This window comes from Penicillium taxi, assembly GCF_028828555.1.
Source record: "Penicillium taxi strain IBT 34144 chromosome Unknown utg000006l_segment0_segment0, whole genome shotgun sequence".
NCBI classification, from domain to species: Eukaryota; Fungi; Ascomycota; class Eurotiomycetes; order Eurotiales; family Aspergillaceae; genus Penicillium; species Penicillium taxi.
The window spans coordinates 1,394,170-1,420,487 of record NW_026643208.1 but is presented as its reverse complement, the minus strand read 5'-3'; the positions used below and the strand labels follow the sequence as shown (position 1 = coordinate 1,420,487).

At 45.3% G+C, this 26,318-nt stretch overlaps 7 protein-coding genes across 7 annotated transcripts; 2 read left to right on the top strand and 5 right to left on the bottom strand.

Moving 5' to 3' along the window:
• Positions 1 to 111: 111 nt before the first annotated feature.
• Positions 112 to 4,794, bottom strand: N7495_009632 (uncharacterized protein; the record flags this gene model as incomplete). The annotated part of the gene is made up of 4 exons (XM_057212283.1): positions 112 to 876; positions 937 to 2,181; positions 2,445 to 4,677; positions 4,748 to 4,794. The coding sequence occupies 4 exons, from the start codon at positions 4,792 to 4,794 to the stop codon at positions 112 to 114; spliced, it is 4,290 nt and encodes a 1,429-aa protein (XP_057059146.1).
• A 774-nt stretch (positions 4,795 to 5,568) lies between these two features.
• N7495_009631 (t-SNARE syntaxin) lies at positions 5,569 to 6,766 on the top strand (the record flags this gene model as incomplete). The annotated part of the gene is made up of 4 exons (XM_057212282.1): positions 5,569 to 5,824; positions 5,880 to 6,061; positions 6,109 to 6,681; positions 6,734 to 6,766. The coding sequence occupies 4 exons, from the start codon at positions 5,569 to 5,571 to the stop codon at positions 6,764 to 6,766; spliced, it is 1,044 nt and encodes a 347-aa protein (XP_057059145.1).
• Positions 6,767 to 7,098: 332 nt separating this feature from the next.
• Positions 7,099 to 9,665, bottom strand: N7495_009630 (fungal specific transcription factor domain-containing protein; the record flags this gene model as incomplete). Its single annotated transcript, XM_057212281.1, has 7 exons — positions 7,099 to 7,531; positions 7,612 to 7,862; positions 7,916 to 8,335; positions 8,387 to 8,703; positions 8,768 to 9,308; positions 9,344 to 9,448; positions 9,642 to 9,665. 7 exons carry the CDS (start codon positions 9,663 to 9,665, stop codon positions 7,099 to 7,101), a joined length of 2,091 nt encoding a protein of 696 aa, XP_057059144.1.
• A 340-nt stretch (positions 9,666 to 10,005) lies between these two features.
• N7495_009629 (uncharacterized protein) lies at positions 10,006 to 11,246 on the bottom strand (the record flags this gene model as incomplete). The annotated part of the gene is made up of 2 exons (XM_057212280.1): positions 10,006 to 10,594; positions 10,660 to 11,246. The coding sequence occupies 2 exons, from the start codon at positions 11,244 to 11,246 to the stop codon at positions 10,006 to 10,008; spliced, it is 1,176 nt and encodes a 391-aa protein (XP_057059143.1).
• A 763-nt stretch (positions 11,247 to 12,009) lies between these two features.
• N7495_009628 (putative FAD binding monooxygenase) lies at positions 12,010 to 13,590 on the top strand (the record flags this gene model as incomplete). The annotated part of the gene is made up of 1 exon (XM_057212279.1): positions 12,010 to 13,590. The coding sequence occupies one exon, from the start codon at positions 12,010 to 12,012 to the stop codon at positions 13,588 to 13,590; it is 1,581 nt and encodes a 526-aa protein (XP_057059142.1).
• Positions 13,591 to 16,016: 2,426 nt separating this feature from the next.
• On the bottom strand, positions 16,017 to 16,406 carry N7495_009627 (uncharacterized protein; the record flags this gene model as incomplete). Its single annotated transcript, XM_057212278.1, has 2 exons — positions 16,017 to 16,294; positions 16,391 to 16,406. 2 exons carry the CDS (start codon positions 16,404 to 16,406, stop codon positions 16,017 to 16,019), a joined length of 294 nt encoding a protein of 97 aa, XP_057059141.1.
• Positions 16,407 to 16,453: 47 nt separating this feature from the next.
• Positions 16,454 to 21,616, bottom strand: N7495_009626 (uncharacterized protein; the record flags this gene model as incomplete). Its single annotated transcript, XM_057212277.1, has 15 exons — positions 16,454 to 16,682; positions 16,732 to 17,106; positions 17,159 to 17,242; positions 17,298 to 17,984; positions 18,045 to 18,095; positions 18,153 to 18,224; positions 18,275 to 18,398; positions 18,454 to 18,789; positions 18,933 to 19,095; positions 19,148 to 19,872; positions 19,917 to 20,150; positions 20,204 to 20,483; positions 20,530 to 20,756; positions 20,814 to 21,342; positions 21,398 to 21,616. The coding sequence occupies 15 exons, from the start codon at positions 21,614 to 21,616 to the stop codon at positions 16,454 to 16,456; spliced, it is 4,335 nt and encodes a 1,444-aa protein (XP_057059140.1).
• Between the last annotated feature and the right edge of the window lie 4,702 nt (positions 21,617 to 26,318).

The following is a 26,318-nucleotide window of genomic DNA, read 5'->3' as shown; positions in this document are numbered from 1 at the left end:
TCGGATACCAGGGCAAATAAAGCAACAAGATATCCAATCATCCATGAATAAAGGACTGGTATATAGTTTGAGACGAAAGATCACGGCTTCGTCTGATGATCATTGAGTTCCTCAGTCATCTTTCCAAAAAACCGGCATCCAATCTGGTTCGGGGTACGCTGTCGCCGACATAACGATATTTTCGCTAGAATCGATTTTCGGAACGCCGAGCTCGACAGGTTCAGTTTCATTGACCGTCTTGGCCCCGTTGTGGTGGACATCAGGGGCAGATGGGGCTCCAGACCCACTAAGCTCTTTACGTTCACCGATTATCGGCGTCTGCTCAGGCTGAGGCCCGTCGGGCTTCCGGGCCACATCGAGTTTTGGGAGGGTTGACTCTCTGGACTCTTCCACATCCCGTGGGTTCGGTGACAAATATTCGCGTTGCGCTTGCTCGTCCCGCTCTTTCTGGGTCAACCATTTTTCGAGTTTACGTACATAGGACCCGGGCGGCGGGAGATGCCAGCCACTAGACCCAGACTGGTCTAGAAGAGGCAAGCTCTTTTGCCGAGCACGTCCAACATGGGTGGAAACTTCGGGTGACTCGGTTTTCGAGTAGAAGCGACCTGCTGTCACAGAGGCAGCGGGTGTATTGGAAGGAAAAGGCATACTTGCACGGCGGGGACCGTCGGTAGGAAGGAGTGACTCGGAAACGGCCCCAACCGCTTCGGTATTTGGGAGGGCGTTTCCAGCGGAAGAAATTTCGACAGAATATCCATTTTGCAAAGATGGACGACTCAGAGGAGACGCTGGCATGGGCTTCTTTCGCAAAGCCTTGACATGATCCTTCTTCTGGGGCTCAGAGCTTTCAGAACTGGGTTGACGCACGAAAAAGCCCTATTTTATTTTGTTAACAAGGTATTACTTGGAGCTGTTACGGAGGAAAGGGAAACCTACACCCATCCTGCTGAACGTGCGCTTGAGTGAACGACTTTGATCCTTGGGCTCTGCCTTGGACTCTGCCTTGGATTCTGCCTTGGACTCTTCCGGTCGAATCTTTTCGTGAAGCCCCTGCAATCCCCCCTGGATGCTAGCAAGAAGATCACCTACCGACGACCGTCGGTGTCTTCTGCCCTTCATAGGTGTTTCGGCATTTTGCGAAAGTTCATTCGCAGGACTGGAAGATCGGGTCCTTTTGCTATTGGCGCTCAATCGACCGAAGCTGGCAAAGCTTAACACGCTACTTTTGTTCGAATTTTTCACCTCATTCTTCAAGGGACTATGCATGCTGGGGAGACCGCCGCCGATGGACCTCCGCTTTACCTCAAGGTCCTCTCCCGAAGTTGCAGACCATGTGAAGGGTTCATTGGTCTTCGATTTAGAGAGAGGAGGGCTGTATATAGGATCTTCATCAACAGTTTTATCTTGTTGCGGCGGAGAGGGTGGTCTGTCGACTTCTCTACTAGGCAGATGGATCTTCTCTTTATCATCAGCCCCAAGTGCTGGGACTGATGGTTGTTGTGGTTGGAGACTTGCTTCTTGTGAAGGTGCAACCTTTGAAGTAAGTACTTTCGGGACTGAGTCCTGGGGAGAAGAAGGATTACTCTCCTGAACTACCGCACGGATGGAGGGAATTGTGAGGGTAGAAGAAGTTACAGCTGGTCGGTCTGAGTGAGAAAGGCCGAGGCCGTTAGAGGGCTGGACGGTTAACACCGGCATACTCTTTTTGGGGCCCAGTCGATTATCATCGTTTTTGAACACTGGAGGTGAGATCCGTGAAAGCTGATCAAACTCAGGATTGACTAGTTTTTTGCTGGATTTCTTTGGAGAAAGGCCCAGGGCATCGATCATCTCTTGCTCAAAATTTCTGGCAACATCGGTATCGTCACCGGCACTTTTATTAGACTGGTTTGCATTGGGTGACCGCTCTGTATTGTGAGCAGTACCCTTTGGAATTTTGGCGGAGAATCGTAGGAAATCCGTAGACCCCGTAGACTTGGTACGTTTTCTTGAACGTTCTCCCTCACGCTGATCATCGCCCCCGTCGACAGCAGTGGCTTTGGCCTCAGCTCGACCAAAATTGAAAATGGGAAGACTCCCCAGGTTGACAGAGTTGTTTCGTGTGAGAGCATTAACCTTGGAGCCACTATCATGGGCTGGAAAGGAGAAGATCATACTTCGGCGAGTACTCGTCGATTGACCCTACAATGTTACCATCAGAAATGAGCATAAAAAAGAACGGGGCAAGTGGGTTGAATGGAAAATTAGATGCATCAATCATGTCGCATTCTAGAATCAAATGCCAAATTGAAAGGAATTACATGGTGGTATCGAAGAAAAATAGGTTGTAAGGGGAAATAAGTAGAACCGAAGCGACGGGAGACACCGCTGCGCTAGCCATTCCAAAGACAACCCGCCGTGAAAAGGACGAAGGAGTAACAAAGAAAAAAAAATTATGAATCTACCTTGTCTCCCGGTCGAAACTTGCTCCTGCCTTTAGCAAAAAAGCCCTTCGCAACATCGCCGGCCTTGCCGCCTAGCGTTCCTGCGGTATGAAGGAAGTCCTTACCGCGCCGCTCGACGTCTTTATTGACAATAGTTCCAATATGACCAGATCCACGTCTCAAGTGACCTGTATTGGCTGGAGTAGCATCCTCTCGAGACGAAGAAATGCCAAGGGAAAGTTTGGGGAATTTGCTTCTAGTGGGAGATTGTCGTGTGAGTGCTGAAACGCCCTGGCTCTGAACCAGGTCCGCATACTCTGGATGCGCATGGGTCGTGAATTGAAGCCAGTGGTTCAAACCAGTATCAACAGCGGCAAACTGATCTCGAGTTTGTTCGAAGGCGCGAATGCGTTCAGCTGGGGTTGTCAGCTTGAGAATATCACGGAAACGTTGAAGTTTAGTCTCATCAACAGACAAAGATCCAATAACAGGGGCTACAGGGGCGTCTCTGTGAGGTGACTGATGATCAGACTCCAAAATTTGCTCTGGTAGTGAGCTGTTTTCCGAAACCGGTAGAATAAGTGATAACCTAGGTTTATCAACTGGAAACTGGCTGTCAGACATCCCCCCAACAATTGACGGTGCATCCCTGGAGAGATCTGATGCAATATGGTCCTCGGGGATAGGTTCAACCTCCTCAAGGGCTGGTGATACGGCCTCTGGAGGCAAAGAGTAGCTGTCAGGAACTTGAGGTTTAGATTCTTCCGCTTCCACAGAGTTCGTTGACTCCCATGAGAATCGCCTTGCTAGTTTGAGTTTTTTTGGTGCATCTGATGACCCTGAAGAAGATCCAACACCGGGAACCTGGATTGGCGCATATGGATCTTGAGATCCCAGAGGATGATTGCCAGTCCACTCAGGATGAGATGTTGAGATTAGAGGTCTAGGAGCTTGGTCAGGACTGGGTCCGGTTTGGTGGTCCCAGTACTTTTCATACTGCTGCGGAATGGATTCTGGTTGCTTAGGTTCCTCTGCTTGAGGTTGCTGTTCCGGTTCGTGGGAATTCTCTCTGCTCAGGGACCGCATGATCTCTTCTCTAAGCCGGTCATTGTCAGTGCCGTCTGGTGACATTCCTGGGCCCATAGCAGAGACGATGGTAGGGATTTCACCACGGTAGCCGTCAGCCGGTAGATTGCTGCCAATTTTGAGAGGTGCAATGAAATTCTTGTCGACAGTGGCATCGGATATCGGACTTGACAGAGAGCCAGGTGAGATTTCTGCTTGGCCTGCTGGAGGTGGGAAGTTTTCAGTAACGGCAGGCTTTTTCGAAGGGTCATTATCTGGACTGGGCAGGCTCATATCGCGTCGATGGCCCGGCGTAAACAATGGTTCAGCTTTCGCAGTAGGGCCAGGCGTGCCACCCAATTCCACAGTTTCTTCATGTATGGTTGGGGTTCTAACATCGTATGTCCCACGAGTAGGGATAATCGGACTGATGACAGATGTTCCATCGCTGTCAGATCGTGCCAAGCTCTCGGCAGTAGAATCCGGAGTCTCTGGAACATCAAAAGCTTGATGAACTACGGAGGTAAAACCTGGAGATGGCCCTGGGAGAGAGGTCTCAGAGGCCTGGTGGCTCAAGGAGGCGCCGTGAGGTGGTGTGGGAGTATTCTGATGGATATTTGAATTGACTGCACCGAAGAAATCGGTACCGAACCCGGCCATTGGCTTCACCTCAGGCAGTATTGCGGCAACATCCTGTGTCGTCCTCGAAGAAGCGGTGGGGGTATCCAGCGTGGGAACGTTGCCAGACACCAAAGAGAGTGGTGGAGCTCCATATTGAGAAGGTGATTCAGATACTTCATGCGACGAAGGCATGCGTTTATAGTGGTCGACAGGTCTGACAAAATGGCTGCTCTGATCCCCGCTTCCTTTGCGCTCAGTGGATGGGCTTCTTCGAGACTCTCCTGCGCCATATAAAATCCCAGACAACCGTCTGGAGCTTATCTCCGACGAGCTGCTGGTCGTATGGTGGGTTGCGTATGGATGCCGGGGCGCAGGCACAGGAATGGGGAGCTCTTCCTCCTCATCCTCCTCATCGTCGTCGTCATCACCCCAGTCTCCGCCATCATATGATACTTGCTTTGCTTCGACCCAGCGCTTTGTCTTTGAGCGATTCACATTCGTTTGAAAGGAGATCGGAGTGGCGCTACCATTTGAGGGAGAGAGAGGGCTGTCCACACTGGGTGACGAGCTAGTATGACGTATTAGAAGGTTGTGCGGGACAATGAGATAGCAATCGAAGAGTATTAGGTTGCACATACATGTTATGAGCCGCGCGGCCCTGCCACGGCAAGTTGGGAGCTGTCATTATATGGAAGCGTCAAATAGTTGTACTGTTGGTTTAGAGAACTATAATCATTCGATATGACCTCACAAAGTGCCGGCGAAACGAAGGTTGTTTGAAGATGTTAAAGATTGAATGTTCCCAAACCTGAGATATTTGCCTCACTCGAGGGGGCCAGTTAAGTATTTGAAGGTCGCCTAGAGTGACGTGGGAAGCCTATGCGGGCACGCCGATCGATCGGCTAGCTTGAAACCGCCCCAGGAAATTCCAAAGATCGATGAATTGTTCTTCCACTAAACCTGCTTGAATTTTTAGCCTATTAGTATATCAGTGAAGAGATTTTCGAGTTTGAAAATATATGTAAGATTAAAAAAGAAAAGTACGAAAACAATGTGTTTCAACTGCGAGTTTCCCCTGCATATGTGCATCTACTCGCTGAAGTAAGCAGTGGCTGTACGCCAAGCATCACCTGACTTTGCCGCGATCGACGTGTTTCATTTCGGTTGAAGAAGGGAATCCGGATTGCGCTGTGCTGTAATCTCTTCCAGATCTGAGGCTGTTTTCACTACGAGTCCCAGTTCTTTTCTATGTTCGCTTCTTTCATCTAATATTAAACTTTGAACGCCTCCACTGCAATCGATCATATTACCGTTCATTCCCCCTTATCGATTACGGATTAGCATTTCAACCAACGACTCGAAACACCACCCTAGTTCCAGCGCCTTGACCCCCACTTCCTTTGACTTGAGCCCACCCGTCATATCAGTTTCACTTTCTCTTTCCGTCATACCTCCCGCAATGACTGGTCCATCGATTCAAGATCGCACGAGCGAGTTCAGCGCTATCTTAGGACAAACCCAGAAACGTCTTGGCACCTCGAAAGTTGGCTCACAGCGCCAGGCACTGTTGACAGATACACAAAGGAGACAAGCCAATTCTTCTCCATCAGGCGCACATGATGCAAAGGGTGCGCGGTCAGAGTTCGCCCGTCATGCGCGAGACATTGGAAGAGGAATCGCCGGAACCACGGCGAAGCTCCAGCGACTAGCGGAGTGTAGGTCTGCGATCTCAAAGACATAAAGGATATCTTGAGTTAACACGGAAATTAGTGGCGAAGCGCAAAACTTTATTCGATGACCGACCCGTTGAGATATCTGAATTAACATACGTTATCAAGCAAGACTTGGCTTCGCTGAACCAGCAAATTGCTGGCCTACAGGCTTTGACACAAGCGCAACACCCGAAGGTGAACCGTTCAAAAACGGATCAGGAGGGAGAGCACAATGACAACGTGAGTAAGATGATGCGAAGTGTATGGACATTACTGATTCCTATCAGGTTGTTGTGATGCTGCAAGGAAAGCTCGCAGATGTTGGGGCTAGCTTCAAGGAAGTCCTGGAAGTGCGCACGAAGAATATTCAAGCGTCTCGGACAAGAACAGAGAACTTTGTATCTTCCGTTTCATCCAAGTCGCACACTGCCCTGGACTCGCAGCGCTCCGATTCGCCTTTATACAATCCATCGGGACGACGAACTCCTCAACCCGGATACCAAGGAAACTCGTCCGATCTTTTGACACTCGATCCCTCAAACCCTTCGCCTCTCGGACGCTCATCAATGCAATCAGACCAACAGTTACTGGTAATGGAAGAAGGCCAGACGAGTAACACTTACATTCAGGCCCGTGGCGAAGCCATTGAAGCCATTGAAAGGACCATTAATGAACTCGGTGGTATCTTCGGTCAATTGGCTCAGATGGTTAGCGAACAGGCTGAGATGGTTCAGCGCATTGACGCTAATACAGAAGACGTTGTGGACAATGTGCAAGGTGCCCAACGTGAATTGATGAAGTATTGGACTCGTGTTTCCGGGAACAGATGGCTTATTGCTAAGATGTTTGGTATTCTTATGGTGAGTATCCGTTTTATTACTGCTCAGTACCGCATTCTAACATCTATTATAGATTTTCTTCCTTCTCTGGGTCTTGATCTCATGATAGACATGATTTTCAAGCCGTTTGCTTTAATACTGTATTATAATACTTGGACTGCGCGTTTTATATAGACCACAGCCACCTTCTGCATGCCCATGCACACGTCGAGCATTTTCTCCTTTAGTTCCTTTTGGCTAAAATCCCGGATGCACGTCTGATTTACTTCTACTTTTTCTTTTGTCTTGCTTGTCTCTTTTATTGGGACTGTGTCCTTTGAGGAGTTACATGAGTAAATAGCCTTCACATACTAATCTGATTCACCCGATTACGTTACTGGGAAAATTGCATAGGATATCAAAGTAAAAAAAGATATTGTTATAATAAGCTCATATAGACTATAGCTGTGTCATTGCATCCCATAACTCCGACTCTGTCCATCCTAGGGATGGCTGATTATCAAACAGCTCCCACATCAGACTGTCATTCCACCCCTCTACTGATTGTGGCATCTGATTAGGGGCTGGACTTGGTGGTGAGATCAGTATTGCGTCCGCACCAGGACCAAGAAATTCCGAGTGTCCTTGCCGATCAGTGGCATCAGAGGGTTGTTCAAACGAACCACCGGGATTCGTTTTAATCAATGGAGCACTGAGGTCTAGAAACTTGGAAAATAGTCTGTAAAGTTTACCAATGGAGGCATTCGCTTTGGTGAACTGGCGCAAGTCATCTGTGATCTTTTTGATCATTTCAAAATCTCGGAGGTTGGACGTTGCGACGACGTTGCAAAATAACACATAGAAAGGTGTCAGAGGGAAGAGAAGCATAGTCCTATACCGTGTATCACGAGGTAGTTAGCATTGCTGTTACCTTCATATTCAATATGCAATCAGATCTAAAAGCATGCATACCATGTGAGAAAATAAGGATATGAGTCCACTGAATCCGTATCGTCAACTGCCCCCAACAAATCTTGAAGTGTAGTCAGTGTCTTTCGGGCTGCGAAGAGACAATCTTCGCAGACCAGTCGAGATTTCAGAGCCGAGGAGCGGGCTTGGATGAATGTGGTCAGCGCAGAGTAGTAGTTGAAATCTATCGAAAGCCAATTCCGCCGTAAACGCGTCCATAATTCAGGAAAATCATGCTCTTGACGGCTCCGATACTAATAATCTATTAGCCTGCTCAAGAAAGAATTTACAGCTATTAAGGACTTACAATTTGAGCATTTGAGTAGATGCTCTTCGCTCGTAAAACGATATCAGACAAGATACCGGCCTTTTCCATAGCGCCCATATTCTTCGTATCGAGAATCGTGTTAACGAAGATGCTCTTAAGTTCGGCGAGTTGCACTATTTCAATCATTACTTCCGTAGTGGGTAGCTCGGGATCCAAATGTACCAGCTGCGTAGGGTTAACCCTCAGCTCCGGCAGACAAGGTGGTCGAAGCAGAAGTAAGCTCAGTGTCTTATCGTAATGGTAGCATGTATATATACAAGCGTGAATATCATCTTCTACATCATTCTGGGGCACAGTACTAATGATGTTGTGGTAGTTGAGTGCAACGAGGACTCTACAGGCAGATGCAGTGACCATCCAACAGCGCTCCATATCGCCCAAGATCTGGAACAAGGCTTTCTGGAGAGAGATCAGCAAGACACTATCAAGAAACAGGAGCCGAGAACCTACACCCGATAAGAGGGCTTGCAGTAGAACAAGACTAGGGGGAGTCATGAGGGGAATCGAGTTCAAGTCCTCAAGCGCAGCCATTTCATACTGTTTCTTCAGTGTTCGAAAATGAATCTTCAAGCGCTCACTCGATACCAGGGGTAACAGCTTCGAGATGCATTGAATAGCTTTCATGGCCACGATAATCCGATACAAATGGAGTAATTGCTCATTCTCACTGGCTTCGATAATAGCGAGCCCCATTCGTTCTAGGCATTTATTAGATATGTGGTCTGGCCAGAGAATTATGCCTTGGGAGTTGGTTTTTTTATCGGGCCCTTGTACAGTTAATAGCTGGTCGTAGTTGAGAAATTTAAGTTCAAAGAGAGCCCTGGTGCTTACCTGGTAGCATCGTATACAACAACTCTGGAGTGAGAATGGGATGTTCCAAGCGATCTTCGACTTCGACGTACTGCTCCACTGTACTATTCTGCTGTTGATAAAGCCCTGGATTTGATAGCTGGCTAACGAATTTAAGCGCGACCTCTAGGGCAGTACGCCTATCATGTGAAAGGGCTGGGTTCCATTGAAGCTCATGCTCGATGTACTCGCGTGCTTCACTGGCATCGTGTGTCTCGCCTAGAGAAGGGTACTCTCTATGAGTGACCGATTCGATGCTCTGGGAGATTTGAGGGATTTTCCGTTTTCCGTCAGAGTTATTTCGACTCGATTCGCTAGCAGAGCGTGTTCCAAATGGCTGCTGCTTTCTTTTCTTGAAAACACGGTCGAAGTCTGTGGACTTTACCTGGGGCGACGGAGGTAAATTTCGGGGCTCACTGATTGCAGTAGCTGGTGAAGCTGAAGAAAAAACAAAATTCTCTTCAGTGGAGTTTTCCAGTTTTGCCAATCTCTCGGCCAATGCATCGAGACTAATCCCGGTCAGCTATCTCATTGACAGATCACATTTCCAGGATACACATACCGAGAAACTCGAGGCCTGTGGATTCTGGCTTGACGGGTGCGAGAACACACGGCGTGAGCTTCCGTGCAGTTCAAACAAGGATCTTGACGATCACATTTGACCTGGTTTTCTAGTTTAGTATGAACGACTTGCAACCACTCAGATGATAGACGGCATCTCACCTTTCTTGAGTGACACAAATCGCACTACTAGACTATTAGCTTCTATACATAAGTAGCAAGACACATACACATTGGTTCCTAGGTAACACAGGAAGGCCGATACTTATTGAACCTGGATTTGGGGGATACTTACGGCTGACATTGCACCAGTCCTCATGTAGTTGTAACTCTAAAAGCGAAGATTGAAGATATCTTGATACCTTAAACTTCTATACTTCACGTATTCGTTTCCAAATGGCCTTACTCGATAGGGAGTGACTGAATATTGATATTTGTAGTGGTCGGGAGTCCGAAAACCCGAAGTCCGAACGAGGTTATCCCCGATTAGGCAAGGTTCCAAAGTTCCAGCCAACTAGATATCGATGGTATTGTTCAGGCTAAACTATAACTGTCTATTTCAACGTTGAAAAACAAAGCTTCATCAAATATTTGAAATGAGTTAATCTAGTCGCACATCGGTAAAACCTGAATATGTCTCGCTGCCCGAGGTCGCATTATCATCTGTCACAGTATTTGCAGCCTAATATCATCTCGGAGCCGTGTAGAATATGAATTGGATACTCAGCCGGATGCGGGATTGCCTCGCGCTGACGTAATTCGCGATACGCGGCTCCAAACCATACTTGATCAAGGGTAGGAAGCACACTTTTACTCTTTGATGCTGTATGGCGAGTTTGCTTGGCCGATGGAATATATTGGCCTAGAGTCTCTCGCATCTCCAACAAGTACTGCTTTCGATGACTCCACGAACGATGATGCGATCGAGAAGCATTCATTTCCTCGTCCTTCGCAATTGCAGCGAAGAATTCAACAATTTTCTTAAGTGTGCAGGTTGAAAGGAGTAGAGCGACCCAGTTTTCTGAAGACGAGTGAGGTATATTGGGGCTCATAAGCTGACGGACCGTTGAGCACATGAGCTGCATACAGTGCTGGGTGGAAATCAGAACTTGGGTGTCAGTAAAGGGCGGCTTTTGCAATATTGCCTGTTGTCTCCTGATTGATGTTGAAAGATAGATGGCTTGACCAGAACAATTCAAGTCTAAACCATCTGATGCAGCAGATTCAAGGAAAAATATGCAATAAGCCCTGACAAAGTATATGTTAGCCATATTTGGTTCCTGAAATAAAGATATTACGACTAGATTCCTTACATTGAAGGAAGTAGCTTTTTCTGGAGGGTTTCAACCGCTTTGGTGTAGACATATTCTGTCTCAGTCTTGGAAGAGTTCCAAAGTTGCCATATGACTGGGTCTGTGTCCAAATGGTGTCGGACTGTGTGATCGGCCAAATGATAGCATAGTCGAATACATGTCGTCCAGCATGATTCCAAGTCGGCCAAGTACGCGATAGAATAGTCAGCATCCTCATGACCGTCACCAATCGCATACAACGGTGGCGGTGGAGGGAAGAGCGAGGCGATAAATGTAAGGTCATCACTTGGCGACAGACCAATATCATTTTCAAAATCATGATCGTTGTAAGGCGGCGCGCAAATGTTTATACGGAAATTGAGCCATGAACGAGCGATAGCACTTTCGTTCTTCACAAGCCTGGAATACACCGAGTGACACGTCAACGCCAAGGATGCAATATCCTTCAACTTACAAAATGTAAGCAACGAGACCAGGACATTGTCGGGAAGTCTTTCCCATGGAGAATGTTTATAAGCAGTTGGTTTTGGAGGAGGTTTTACCCTCCGAGAAACAGCATCACGAAATCGGGAAAAAAAAGGTGTCATGTTATGTTGATATCGATGATCATGATAGCGGAGCGAGAGGGACAAGCTGGAGGTATGCGGCAGTGATCCTTGAACCTCGAGACAAGTCACAAATGCCCTCGCTCTCAGCTCTACACGTAGTGTGAAGAATTCTTTGAATTTCCTTCCCCTTTCTTCAATTTCATGCAAAGTTTGATAAGATGAAAGGGTTTACGGTTTTAATCTGAAACAGGCAACCGATTAATCAGATCTTCATGTGCGCCTGATTGATCGGGTACTAGTATGCCTGAAATATCAGGCCTCAATATGATTGAAAATGCATTGAAACATCAAACATCTTACCCTAGCAACTTGTGCTACGAATGTTTCCTACTGACTAGTTCCAAAATTGTGAAAGATTACAGCAGAAGGAAAACTTGCAAGTCGCTCAGCATGTAGCTTTCTTCCCAACCCAATCCACTGCATTGCAAACTTTGGTCTATATATCGAAGATCAGCTTCTTGTTGAATAATGGTCTAATGGAATGGAATAAACGGGACAATATCGTGAAACGATAGGAATAATGATGACTTGGGGAGCCCATAAGCTTTTATTCGTGTCGTACTGCAATACCTTTGTGTTAGGATCATACTAAAGAGAGTTGTCTTCCGTTCCACGAAGGAAAGTAGCGATTAAAGGCCATCGAGAACCAATCTCTCTACTTGAAAAGATGCGTAAAGCGCAATCGCACCTGAGTGTGATTTTTATTTATCCTATGTAAGCTCTCGTCTTTCTGTGCTCCAGCATGCCCCAGACAGACGTCCTTATTGTCGGCGCAGGGCCTACAGGCCTTGTATTAGCTCTATGGCTTTATAAGCAAGGCTTGAGTTTTCGAATTATTGACGAAGCAGAAGCGCCAGCCCCAAACTCTCGTGCGCTGGTCGTCCATGCGCGGATCCTGGAATTGTACCGTCAACTAAACCTCGCAGAAGATATTTTAGCTGCCGGATACAAGATCCCAGCAACAAATATATGGGTTGATGGCCAGCACCGCGCGCATATCTCATTGAAGGACTTTGGCAATGAGTTGACTCCATATCCTTATATGCTGGCGATACCACAAGATGACCACGAGCGCCTTCTCGAGAAAAGACTGAACACTTTGGGCATCTTTGTTGAGCGATGCACAAAACTACAGAATTTCGTGGATCGCGCGTCATCCATAACTGCAACACTACTCCAAGACAATAACGAGACCACATGCGGCGCTGCTTACATTGTTGGCTGTGATGGTGCACACTCTACAGTTCGGCATATTATCGGGGCTAAATTTGAAGGCGATACGTACATTCCGCTGTTCTACATTGCCGATATCAATGCCAAAGGAAATGAGAGCCCCTTTTTTAATGGCGAAGCACATCTGGCATTTGTGGAAGAGACATTCAACCTCATCCTTCCATATGAACAGGGAGGACGTGTACGGCTGATTGGTACTAAAGTTGACAAAGACAATAGCAATGATGGGCAGCAACTCAGCATGTCAGCAAATACCCCGGAGCTCACATTTGAAAATGTGCTGCCCGACATTGAAAAGACATTAAGAGTTGCCATCAAAGATGTCAAGTGGTTCTCACCATACCGCAGCCACCACAGGGTCTCCGAAAAGTTCCGCAGCAATCGCGCATTTCTTGTCGGAGATGCTGCCCACATACACAGTCCAGTAGGTGGCCAGGGCATGAACACCGGCATCATGGATGCCATAAATTTAGCATGGAAGCTCGCTACGGCAATCAAAAAGCCTAACATGTCAGAAGAGTCTAAAAACAATCTTCTCGATTCATACGAAACCGAGCGCCGAGCCTTCGCGCTTACAATAGTTGGTGCCACAGACCGAGGTTTTACTGCTCTCACTGCACCAGGATTCCTCCCGCATATGCTTCGCTCCTGGATCATCCCATACGCCGCACCACTAATCACACCGTTTCGGTCTGCGCGCATGGAAATTTTTCGACGTGCGTCTCAGCTTGTCTGTACCTATAGGGGAAGTCCCTTGAACCTAAGAAATCATAGCCCGGGAATAGTACAGCCAGGTGACCGCTTGCCATGGACTAGAACCGAATCGGCCGACAATTTCTCGACATTACACGACATTAGCTGGCAGCTTCATGTATACGGTGACCAGCGACCAGAGTTGGTGGAATGGTGCTGCAAGATGAATGTGCAGTTCTTTGGATTCAAGTGGAACTCCAATTGTGGTTTGGTTGGACTGAAGAAAGACTTTGGGTATTTGCTTCGTCCGGACCACTATATCGCTGGGATCCTTGAAGGCGATTCCATCGAACAGGAATTGGATGAATACTTCTCCAGTCATGTACTCCAGTGTTAGGCATCATTTCGAGTGGGCCGAGCTTGACGCATATTTGGCCGAGGCTATCTTTGGTGTGATACATAGCTACCAGCGGAGCTGTCAAAGTCACTCGAGCTACCTTCTTGAAAAGGCCGTAATTCTATTGGCGGGTTATCGTACCATTTAGTCATTCTATTGATTATATTTCTATTGACTTGGCCAAATTATTGTCAGTTTGAAGTTTGTTCATTATTCTTGTTCCCTCACAATCACATATCCTTTGGGAAATTTCCCCACATCAAATCTAAATGCGTCGTGAAGTTATTATCAACCATGGATTGCCAAACTTAAGGCCACCCAAAAGCAAGTAACCGACCAGGAAGCATAAGCCACCCACGGCCGTTTCTAAATCTCAGTATGGGTCGTCGGGTCTTTATACGAGCTGACTGATTACTGGCGGATCGAGATCTACAAATAATGTCATCCGTCATCTCAACAGGAAACCGTCTACATTAAATACAGTATCCACGCTCGACTAGAAAAAGGACAAAAACAAACAATGTCGACGCTCTATGAAAAGTGTCCAACTTGCGGTAGGAAGACGTCAGGAAACCTCTTCTGCTCCAACTCCTGTCGTTCTTCCCTATCATCATCCCACACTCTCGATCACGATCACGTCGAAGCAAGCAGAACCCCTACATCTACATCTACATCTTCATCTTCATTTTTCGAGATGAAATTTCCACCGACTCGACTGACTATCACGTCGAAATCGTCAGAACATTTGATAATATTTTCTACGGAAGTTCCCATCATTGAAGACAACATATCCGACACGAAAAATGAGATAACGGCTCGCGAGGGTGCACTAAAGCAATACGAAAATTATTTCGACCGGGATCGAAATTGGAGGAGATTGAGTGGATCTCCAATTGAAAAATGCAATTACCCTGCCACATTACATCCAGTTGACGAATAAGTGCTATCGAGTCCAACAAGAGAGAGAGAATTGTTTCGTCAATTTGAAAGCCTCAAAGGATTTTGATGATATATTTCCGCAATATCAAAGCTACCAAATAGCAACGTTATCTGCCCTCGGTAGTGCTATTAATGTGAATGATTAACTCAATTCCAATGAATCTGACCCTGGGAAAGGGTTCTACGGCTATCAAGCCCGAGAAGAAACAATCTAGTAGCTGCCGCAGCACAAGTGTCATATGGCTCCGAATTCTTTTCTGAATAATGTAGTCAGACTTTATTACTCCGCCGTTACTTCGTAGCTAACCATTTCTGTCTTTGCTCGATTAACTCCCTCAAAACCCCACCCTTTCTTGATCAACATCCAATCTGCAATTATCCTCGTTAGTATGGACATTCATTCTGACCTGCCTAAATGCAACAATTTGGCCGCGATATCCATATAAAACTTATGGGTTGTGAGCTCGCCCTCATGATCCAAACACACGTGAATTATCTTCATCACATATCGCATGAGACTGCTGGAGTTAAATTCCTTCCATAAAGCAAAATCGACGCATCGGTGACTCGTCCATACTAACCCCGGGGTAGTTTCACCGCTCGCAGTACTGAGTCCTTCATTCACTTGACTTGGCCGGATATCAGCACATCCCAGCGTGACAAGTATGGATTCAGACAATCTATTACGGAACATACCAATATAATGCTCAGCAGTATCTACTTCGCTTTCTGGCGTTGCCATAGGAAGTTGCGAGGGGTCATACCCTGATATACAGAACCGAGTCAAATGATGAAAAGCACACTGGATGGAAGCCACCACGAAGCAACCCGCAAGCCAAGGTAGAAAGCAATGTAAAATCCACAGAAGACAGCAGTCAGTATCGTAGTCAGTGTCTCTCTTCGTTTATTAATTGAAGACACCAAGGATGGTCGAGCTACAGCCAAAGTATTGAGCGTCAGTCTGTAAGTCAGCCGATGCTTCGCAAGTCTAGCATTGCTCAATGTCCAGATCGCATCAATGAAGCACTCAGGCATGGACTTTGACACCACATCAACTTCGCTCTTAACTATCGCCAGTAGACCGATTGTGTAGAGAAAGATCCCAGCGTGCCAGCGAGTCCTATTGCGAGTGTTTGCACTATGCTGCCACCTTTCAATAGCCCTGAATGCCGACCATCAGAGCAGCGAAGCTCAATCCCATTAGTAAATTCTTTGCGCAAGCGAAATATTGATGGCTGCCGTGGAGGTTGTCTGCATTGTGCTTACCTCGGTCATCCATGAGCTGCTTTTCCAGCAATCTAACCATCTCACCTAATTCCCGAACTATCTCTGTTCCACAGATCTTTCTCATTAGCCGCGCACCATCGCCGCACGATCCAAGTCATACTGCGGTAGTATCTCCATACTCTATGTGTCCACATTGACCTCGCGGGTTTCACACTCAATGGCGCCAGCTCCACAAGCGCTTCGCTCCTAGGCTCGGACTTTCAACTGACCAGCCAACTAAAGAAACCAGACCCACTGAGACGGATTGCGCTGACCAGGATGGACAAGATCCCCAATGCTGCGGCTGCCAGTGGCAGAAACTGATACCATAATGCGGTGTTGCGCATAGATTCTTTGGAATTCCGTTTGCCGATTAGGGCCATGAACGGAGAGACGTTTGCAGCGATAGTAGCCCAGGTATCACTAGATTGAGCTAACCGATCGGGGAGGACTTTTGAGCGCATGGTACCAGGGTGGCACAGGCACTGCGAAGTATAAACTAGAAGTAAATGTGGATTTTCAAGAAGGGCAAAGTCATTTTTAAATGTACGATCCATGTCTTGCTGCTTATATCACTTTCAGTTGTTGCAAATACCTTCCGGCTTCCACATTGGGAAATTGCATTTTCTTCTACATCTAATCTTCTAAAATCTTCTCATTACTCCGGTTTGCCGTGAAATGTGTCAAACAATATCTTGAAAGCAGATCCTTCCCTTGACAGGAGCGCCTTCGGTGTATCGAATTCCACAATCTGCCCATTATCCATAAGCGCAACTTTATCAAAGTCAAGAATTGTATGCAGTTTGTGCACAATAGCAATGATAGTTTGGTTCTTGAAATGATCCCGAATCACAGTTTGCATAAGCATATCTGTTTCGGAATCCACACTTGATAACATGTCAGCGCTGCCGTGTAGATCGAGTCTTCGTTACTCACCTGCTAGTCGCCTCATCCATAATGACAAGATTGCTGGGCTTGCACATTGCTCGTGCAAGACAAAAAAGCTGTTGTTGGCCATAGGACAAAAGTTCGTCTGACCAGTCAATATCAAGTCCACCTTTGGATTCAATATCGGACCATAGATTGACTACTCGAAGGGAATATATGATTGTTTCGTCAGTGGCATTACTCTCTGGGTTGGCATTTAGTCGTATTGAACCTCTTAAGAAGAACGGCTGCTGGGGGATGGTATTGATTTGAGATCGAACATGTGCTCTGGAGACCTTTGAGATGTCCATACCATCAATGGAAATGGTGCCACTGGTTGGTTCCAGAATTCGTAAAAGCGCTGAAAAAAGGGATGATTTCCCACTAAGCTTTTCTTTAGTACCTTTTTTGCAAATCATTAAGAGGGAATACAAACCTGCCAGTCCTGCCACATAGAGCGATCTTTTCACCGGAATGTATTTGCAGGTCAATATTTCTGAGAACGGGATCTGACGTAACTCTAAAAAGCCGGGAAGTCAGAGCAATTCTAGCTTAACACATATCTGAAAACCTACTCATAAGACGCAGAGAGACCGGAAATCTCAACACAACCCCGTTGAGGCCAGCTTCTAGCAACAACCTCTGTCTCGCAATCCAGGTTCTCGGTAACTGTTTGCTGCGTATAGGAGCGAATCCTAGCAACCGCACCAATAGAAGTTTCCAGTTGAATCCAGTTGCTCACAAGCGACTGAAGAGTGGAACTAAAATTGACAATATTGAAAAGCGTAATCCCCAACAAGTTCATAGAGGGACTGCCCTTCATGTATAATGCAACATATATGACGATAACAGCAATAGCTGCTACCATCAAATCTAAAACAAGGGTCAGCCAGCGCTGAATGCAATAAAGCAGATAGAAAGGGCGCTGAGAGGCGTCCAATGCAGCTCGATTGCGACACTGGTAATCTTCTACCCAGCCATAGGCGCGAATGCTGGAGAGACCATCCTGGGCTTCCAGGAATTGGGAAAATAGGGGTGCTTTGGCCTCTATGTCCAAGAGACGCATTTGACGAGAGGTTTTGACGTAGAAGTTTGCCAAATAATATACTGCTAGAACGCAGAATGGGATCACTGCTACTGTAATGTAGGAAGAGCCGATAAACACCAGAAATCCTTCAATGATGCAACTCAACACAGCATTGACAGTTCGTTCAAGCGTTTCAGGGAGCTCGCTGTCGATTAGCTCTAGGTCTTGACTAAACCTATAATAAAATGTGTTAATTAAAAAGAAGAGAAAAATGGAGGAAGAAGTATGTGCCCACCTGTTTGTGGTTTTGCCGATATCTGTTGAAGTCAAGAACGAAGTTGTCGCACTAGATTGGAAGTTAGTACCATAGAGGTCAAACTCAAAACCGGCTTTATTATCCTACCTCATAGTAGTCTTCAAAAGAATCTCGTGAAAGCAGCGAGACGTTCTGGGTTGTACAATCATTATGATGATCCTATAGAAAGTTAACGGGGAAGACTTAGCTTAATCAAGACATCAACGAACCATGAGCCAAGAAAGGTCATCAGAAGAGAAAAGAGTCCAAGTGCGGCATAAATACCTAACCAATACCAGATACGTTGGTTAGAATGCTGCTCATTGGCACGGGTCCACCACTGTAGCCATATTTCTTCAGGGTAGGTCAGTATCAATTAAACATAGTTTTCCAACACTTGCAAACTCACGTGGAAAGCTGAGACTCAGAATGAACAGAACACAGCATAGGAGAAAGATTATCAATAGGGGCCAGCCAATAGTTTGGAAATAGAAAAAATAAACTGTCAAATCTCCGGTCCGCCGACTTAGGTCATCTGTCTGCTCTTCATCTATGTTCAATCCCTGGAGTGTTTCGTCATCTAACACGAAGTCAGAGGCTCGTGTGGTATTCAGTGGCCGTGAGCTTTCGGAAGTGGTGCTAATATGACTATTGGCGTTCATGAGATGCTGGTAAGAGGCGTTTTCAATGACTCTTCCATTCTCATTGAATGCAATGATGTGATCTGCAAAGGGTAGATGATGCACTACAAAAGTGACGTATCAGTTCAATATTATAGCTCATCTTAAAAAGAATGGGGAAAAAAGACAAAAGATTTGCATCCATAGGATATGGGATGTGTATATGAAGATGAATTAGAGAGATATTGAGAATCTCAGATACACGAACCTGAATTTGTTGCCATAACCACTGTTTGCCCAGAGCGCTTTATAATGCCGTGGGCCGAAAATAAATTCTCCAGGATGATTTTCTCTGTCTCACGATCCAGACTTGTCAGAACGTCATCCAAGACAAGAACTGACTCTCTTGAATAAAGAGCCCGCGCAAGCGCCTAGAGATGAATTAGCTCACAGACCAGTAAATATAAATTTAGAGCAACATACCACCCGCATTTTCTGTCCACCGCTGAGCCTAGATCCAAGAACACCGACCTTGGTTAGATCGCCGGCGGAAAGTTGTTGGAAATCAGATTTTAAAGCACATATTTTGATCACCTGGTTATACCAGGTTTGGTTCCATGATAATGATCCAATTATGTTTTCTTGTATCGTTCCAAATGTAATCCATGGCGACTGACTGCAATACGCGGCATGGGTAAAGCTGGTAGAAATTGTACCGGAACATTCAGGAATCTCACCAAGTAGTAGCTTCAGGAAAGAAGATTTTCCACTTCCCACAGGTCCAACGATCATTGTGATCTTGGACGATGGAATGTCAAGATTTAGATCCTTTAGAACAGGCTCATTATCAACCGCCCACGATGCGGAGAGGCTTCGAATTATAGCACATGGCTTAGTATCCTGGGGTTCAGTTGAAAATTCAGTCTCAATAAGAGAGTATGATAGAGAACTTTGGGAGTCATGTTTCAGTCGATAATCGATTCTTTCCCTCGCCAACAAATGTTTTTGAATCCGTTGGAAGCAGTTAACAACCGCCATGTAATCTTCAACGCCATTTACAATAGCTCCCAGTGGTTGATCCAACAATGAGAAAAGTGCAAGTGCCGAAAATGCAACCCCATTCGTAAGTGTAGCTGAATCGTGCACGCGCGCAATTATGATGTAGGCACCAAATCCAAAAACTGGTCCAAGAGTTGAGGAGGCATACGCTATGAAATTAGCCAAGATCTTATTATCAAATTTAGTTACTTACATAGGGTGACTCCTAGGGTTTCATAGAGGCGGAATTGGAACGAAGCTTCAATTTCCGCGGATCGCAGGTTCCGAAGACTGGTGGAAATGGTTTCTGTCAAACCTGTCATTTTGACATTTTTCATCACCCCGAGAACTTTTGCTATTACAGCAACTCTGTCTTCAACGGCTTCTAACCATACTCCTTGCGAGTCTCCACATGCAACTCCTAGCGGAACTCCCGCCAACAAGCATACTATTAATGCTCAAGTCAGCTATAGATCAATAACTAGGTTTGTTAAGGCTTACAGAAAACAAATATAGTAGACGCAATCATTGCCATATTCAAAAGTCGTGCTAGCAGCCACAGAGCTAGTGTAACCTCAATGATGCTGGCGTACACTTCGTGAGTCTCCCTAAGACCACTTGCAATGCGTTCGATGTCGTTACTCATTAACGTGCTTGCAGTGGAATCAGAAACAACGGAGGTACTCATACGCAATGTCTTATCGAAAATGAGGGTCACTAAACTTCCCCGAACCATGGTAATAATACGATTTGTCTGATGCTCGTATGCAGCAAAGGAGATCTAAATTTGTTAGCAATGCCTTCATCGACCGCGACAGATAACATACGGCGATACCAATATACACGAAAGCATAGGCAGCAATAAGGCCGTAGGTATAGTTAACCGAATTGACATGTTCTGGCTCTGTCATGAAGTTGATCACACGTTCCACTAGAAATGGCTGCGCGAAACAAAAGCCAGTAAATGCCAATCGGGGAAGAACACCTTTTAGGAAATCTAATTTGTAGTGAGACACTATAGTCCACAGAAGTGCGTTCGAATGATAAGTGTTGACTAGGATAGTATATCAATTGATAGTTCAATAAGAAAAGATGAAGATTCCGGGCATACCCTTGTTCCATTTTTCGAAGAGCAAGCGAGGATCAGAGGCAGCTTTGATGTTGTCGTCAAGTGCTGGAAGACTGTCCACTGTTAGCTGGGCCTTAGATCCACGCCAAAGCAATTTATTCAGCCACCAGAAAAAAGCACGATTTAGTACTCCACTTGTTGCTTCAATCGGGCTGTTTTCATATTTTCTTTTGAGCAGAGGTTGCTTCTCTCTCGCCTCTAGGATGAGGGTGATCATTTTGATGACCCACGATATGGCAAACCAAGTAGTCATGGAGCGAGAATCCGGCATGGAATACAAGGTCCGTAGGCGAGTGAGGTCAAATAGAAGCGTAGTGCCGAGAAAAACACTGATAACTGTGGATGGGCTTATTGAGCGAAAATGCTCCAGATGAGACAAGTACATCAAAACCAACGACGTGCCGATCGTAATACATATTGTGCTTAGTGTCGCCTTGGTTTTGGGAGTGTTTTCTCGAGTCCATAGAGCTAGCAGCACACTATGGCATAATATGCAGAGTAGCCAAGATAGCTGTGTAAGTTGTAAGTTAGCGGGAACAACGTTCAGTATTGTCTTGGTCACGTACCCCCTTTGCGGCATAAGACCATGACCAATTGACCTTTTCAGAGGCGCCCTGTAACTTCCAAATCCGAAGAAATGCCGTGAAACAAACAAGGCCTAGGGGTGCTAGTGTGAAGATGTATTCTTCGAACAAGAGAGTGAAGTCAAAACCATGTAAACAAGAAGACGCGACAGTGGGGCCGAAAACGTTCTCCACATCAATGGAACACGGAGGGTTTAACATGGTTAGTGGGGTATTGCACAAATTGTGTGACATGCGGCTTAAGATAAGGCTTGATATGGGGTAGAAATAAGGGTTTTAAGTACGGAAAATCAGGCCCCTTCCTTGACTCATACTAACTGACTCATACTGACTCAGCTTTCAGACTACAAGAATGTCCATATTTTAGAACTACGATTAATGATCAATTTACTGATTTCCAGCTACCTCCACTATTCCCATCCATGCGATAAAGGCTATGAATCAATTTTATAGTGACGCCTCCTTTATAAATAGCCTCTCTATTTCGCCTTAAAAACTAGAGGACTAGTTGCAGCGTATCAACGCTTAGCTCGCTAAAAATAATTTATCTTCTACCAATCATGTATATATGCGTGGTCCTATAAATTGGAAGCCCCTCATTTCCCCTCGTTTAAGTTTTCCCCTCCAAATTTATGTCCTTCTTACGCCTCATTTTTTGAGAAATTTTTGCTACTTGTAACGGACCTAAACTCTACGGATTGTTACGCAAGGAGTTGTGTCAACGAAGTCGGATTCTGTTGCGACAGCCGAGAAACAAGGCCATCAACAAACGGAAAGTATTTCGGCCGAAAAAGCTTCTGCCGAGACAGTGACTCTGGAACTAGATTAGTATATCACGGCATCCTTGAACGATATGCATTCATCGCAAACGACACCCTTGAGCGATGTGCATTCGCGACAGTAATGTCCCGTCTTCACCGTCTCTTCTGTCTCGGACGAATGCTGACATTCGTACAGGGCAGAGGGGCGCCCATATACTATAAGTAGCTAGTTCTTTCATCAATAAAAAAGCAGACTTCACAACAACCACAATATTCAGTACTGTAGAGACCACTACACTTGGTGGTTTGTCTACGGTGTTGAGTAGTGGTTTGTTGAAGCTCACCAACTCCTTTCTACTGCAGTGAACTCCAATTCCCTTTTACTGCAGTAAGAACTCAAGCACCGTTCTCAGTAACGAGCGACTAGCTAGCTACGCTCGCTAAGCGAGCGACAGATTCTAAGTTAGAGAAGGGAAGAAGAGAGGTAAGCTCTCTTCTACTGCAGTAAAACTAACACGCGCCAAAGGCGGTGAGTCTTGGCAGAATACGGTTCGCATGATCACCGGGGCGTATTCGTCACACTACTGAACCGAATCACCGAGGTCCGAACCCCCGCATCTTTGACGCGGGTTGTTAGCTCTTCAGCAGTCCCTCGAGTGTAGACATGTGCATGGGTTGGGTATGGGTCAAAATTCATACCCATACCCAACCCATCAGGGGTAAGGTAAACCCATACCCATATGGGTATTTTTGATGCCTTAATGCCTGATTTTCGCCTCACCCTAAACTAAATTAGGGTAATTAGTGCCTTAGTGCCTAATTTTTGCCTCAATCTAGTACTAACTAGGTGACAAATATCACGTGAAATAAAAGTCTTGGCAAAAAGATGGGTTTATGGGCTGGGTGTGGGTTTTACTTCAAACCCATACCCAACCCATATGGGTTTTGGGTAAAATTTCTGACCCATACCCAACCCAATGAACATGTCTACTCGAGTGAATTAGACTGCGACACTATTCAAATTATCAGTGGATAATCTATTATGTTGAGACAGTGACAGTGAAGTGTCCCATGTGCTCTAAACGCTTAGTACAGACTTAAGTGGAAACTAGAGCTTCACTCCTTTTCTTTACAAAATTCCTTTGGTTATCTTAAGTTCCGAAGCCGCTAACAGTTCCAGAACTACTGTTGGCACCACTAAGACAACATAACTCTTGACTCTATAGAACTGGACAATAGAAACGGAATCTGTCGCTCGCTTAGCGAGCGTAGCTAGCTAGTCGCTCGTTACTGAGAACAGTGAGCTCCAACGAACCGCTACTCAACACCGTAGACAATCCACCGATCTGGTAGTGGATTCCTACTAGTTGAATATTGCAGTTGTTGTGAAGTCTGCATTTTCATTGATGAAAGAACTAGCTACTTATAGTATATGGGTGCCCCTCTGCCCTGGACGAATGTCAACATTCGTCCGAGACAAGAGAGACGGTGAAGACGAGACATTACTGTCGCGAATGCACATCGCTCAAGGGTGTCGTTTGCGATGAATGCATATCGTTCAAGGATGCCGTGATATACTAATCCAGTTCCGGAGTCGCTGTCTCGGCAGAAGCTTTTTCGGCCGAAATACTTTCCGTCTGTTGATGGCCTTGTTTCTCGGCTGTCGCAACAGAATCCTAAACCATTACGTACTTCGCACGAACTAGCAGCTTCAACAAATCCATGGATTCTGCTATTTTCCAAGGTAGTAAGATTCGTACAAGTAGAAAAGTATCTGTTGCGACCCGAGAAACAAGGCTGTCAACATACGGGAAGTATTTCGGCCGAAAAGCTTCTGCCAAGACAGTGACTCTGGAACTAGATTAGTATATCACGGCATCCTTGAACGATATACATTCATCGCAAACGACACCCTTGAGCGATGTGCATTCGCGACAGTAATGTCCCGTCTTCACCGTCTCTTCTGTCTCGGATGAATGTCAATATTCGATCAGGACAGAGGACCACCCATATACTATAAGTAGCTAGTTCTTTCATCAATGAAAAAGCAAACTTCACAACAACTGCAATATTCAACTAGTAGGAATCTACTACCAGATCGGTGGATTGTCTACGGTGTTGAGTAGCAGTTAGTTGGAGCTCACCAACTCTTTGATTCTACTGCAGTAAACTCCACGACAGTTTTACCGCAGTAAAAATTGAACAATATTCTCAGTCATAGTATTCGAATATTACCCTCGCGAGCGAAAACTCAGGTGCCAGAGGTGGGAGATGGGCTTCAATTTCAGCATATGCAGCGCCCTGATACCACTTATATGCTGAGTGTATATACACTTTCGACATATTAGGCGGCTAATAACTAGTTAATAGCTAGTTATAGAGGCTTAGTTGTAGGTCAAGAAAATGATTAGACGTCTGATGGAATGGATAGTAATTGAAGTTTGAATGAAATTTCTCTTGGGATTTGCAGCTCTTCTATGCTATAATCTATATAATCTATTAGATTCTAGAACATATTGATTTTTTTGTTGATAGATATCGCGTGATTGCTTTGAAAAAACAATATATATTTCCCCACATTTCATCAAAGAAAAAAATGGAATCAAATAGAATATCGATGAATCTCAATAAGATGGCACTATCATCCAATAACCTCACTACACTTATTATAGCATTCATTTAAACTTGGCAATAACCATTGATTAAGTAGCATTATTCAAAAATTATGGAATTAGCTAGTTTTTAGCCTGCTTTTAGCCGGCTAAAAAGCAGCTAATGAGTATCTGTCGCTCGCTTTAGCGGGCGTAGCTAGCTAGTCGCCGATATCTGAGAACGGGGCTTTACTGCAGTAAGATAATATGGAGTTTATTGCAGTAAATAAGAATTGGTGAGCTTCAACGAACCGCTACTCAACACCGTAGAAAATCCACCGAGTGTAGTGGATGCTACGATACTGAATGCTGCGATTGTTGTGAAGTCTGCTTTATCATCGATGAAAGAACTAGCTACTGTAGTGGGGAGCCCTAAACAGTATGAAGGAAAAAGCGGTCTGAGACGGCAGAACCATCTGATACCATTCATCTAGAAGTTGTGATAGTTACAGAATGTCCACCTTTACACACCTCTTCACTTTTTGACTCCCTACGCTTACTGAGCCTTCCCTTGTGATTGTGGTTGGTTTTTCCTAGCTGAATCGACCTGCACGTTCCGACCGTGCTGCCTAGAGCGTTCCCCATTTCACTACTTATAGTATATGGGTGCTCCTCTGTCCTGGACGAATGTTGACATTTGTCCGAGACAGAAGAGACGGTGAAGACGGGACATTACTGTCGCGAATGCACATCGCTCAAGAGTGTCGTTTGCGATGAATGCATATCGTTCAAGGATGCCGTGATATACTAATCTAGTTCCAGAGTCACTGTCTTGGCAGAAGCTTTTCGGCCGAACTACTTCCCGTATGTTGATGGCCTTGCTTCTCGGCTGTCGCAACAGTATGCGACCATGATTTTATAACACAAGGTTTAATTTATGGTATTTACACAACTGTCATGTGATGTCCTTCCTATTTAGGCTAGATAGGTTCGGCTGAGTTTTTTACCGCTTTGGAGAAAGGTTCGGCTTGGCACTCTCGGAGAGTTCGGCTTACTTGTAACCTGCTAAAGTAAAACACATCGAACGGGACACATAGGCGAGTGGGACACCCAGAACACCATAGTAAACTAGAAAAAATTGAATGTCATATCTCAACAGCCACAAGTAGTAATGATTTTAAATCTTGAATTTGAATTGTTTCTAGTTGAAAATATATGTATATGTAAAGAAATATTTAGAAATCATCAAGTAAAGTGTAGTTAAAGCTAAAATAGATAAATTACATTATAATTTATGTAATTTATGGTACCACTATAATCCATCTATCTACTTTACTTGAAATGAATTTATTCTTTATGAGGTCTCTTTTCGTGATATATCACCGAATATTTAAATATTATCGGAGTCATGGTTGTTGAGATATGACACTCGATTTCTGGACTTTACTATGGTGTTCTGGGTGTCCCACTCGCCTATGTGTTCTGTTCGCATGTGAATTAGTTAGCTTGCTAAAATTATTGAATGAGTTGACAGTTCGCAAAAAAAGTCGA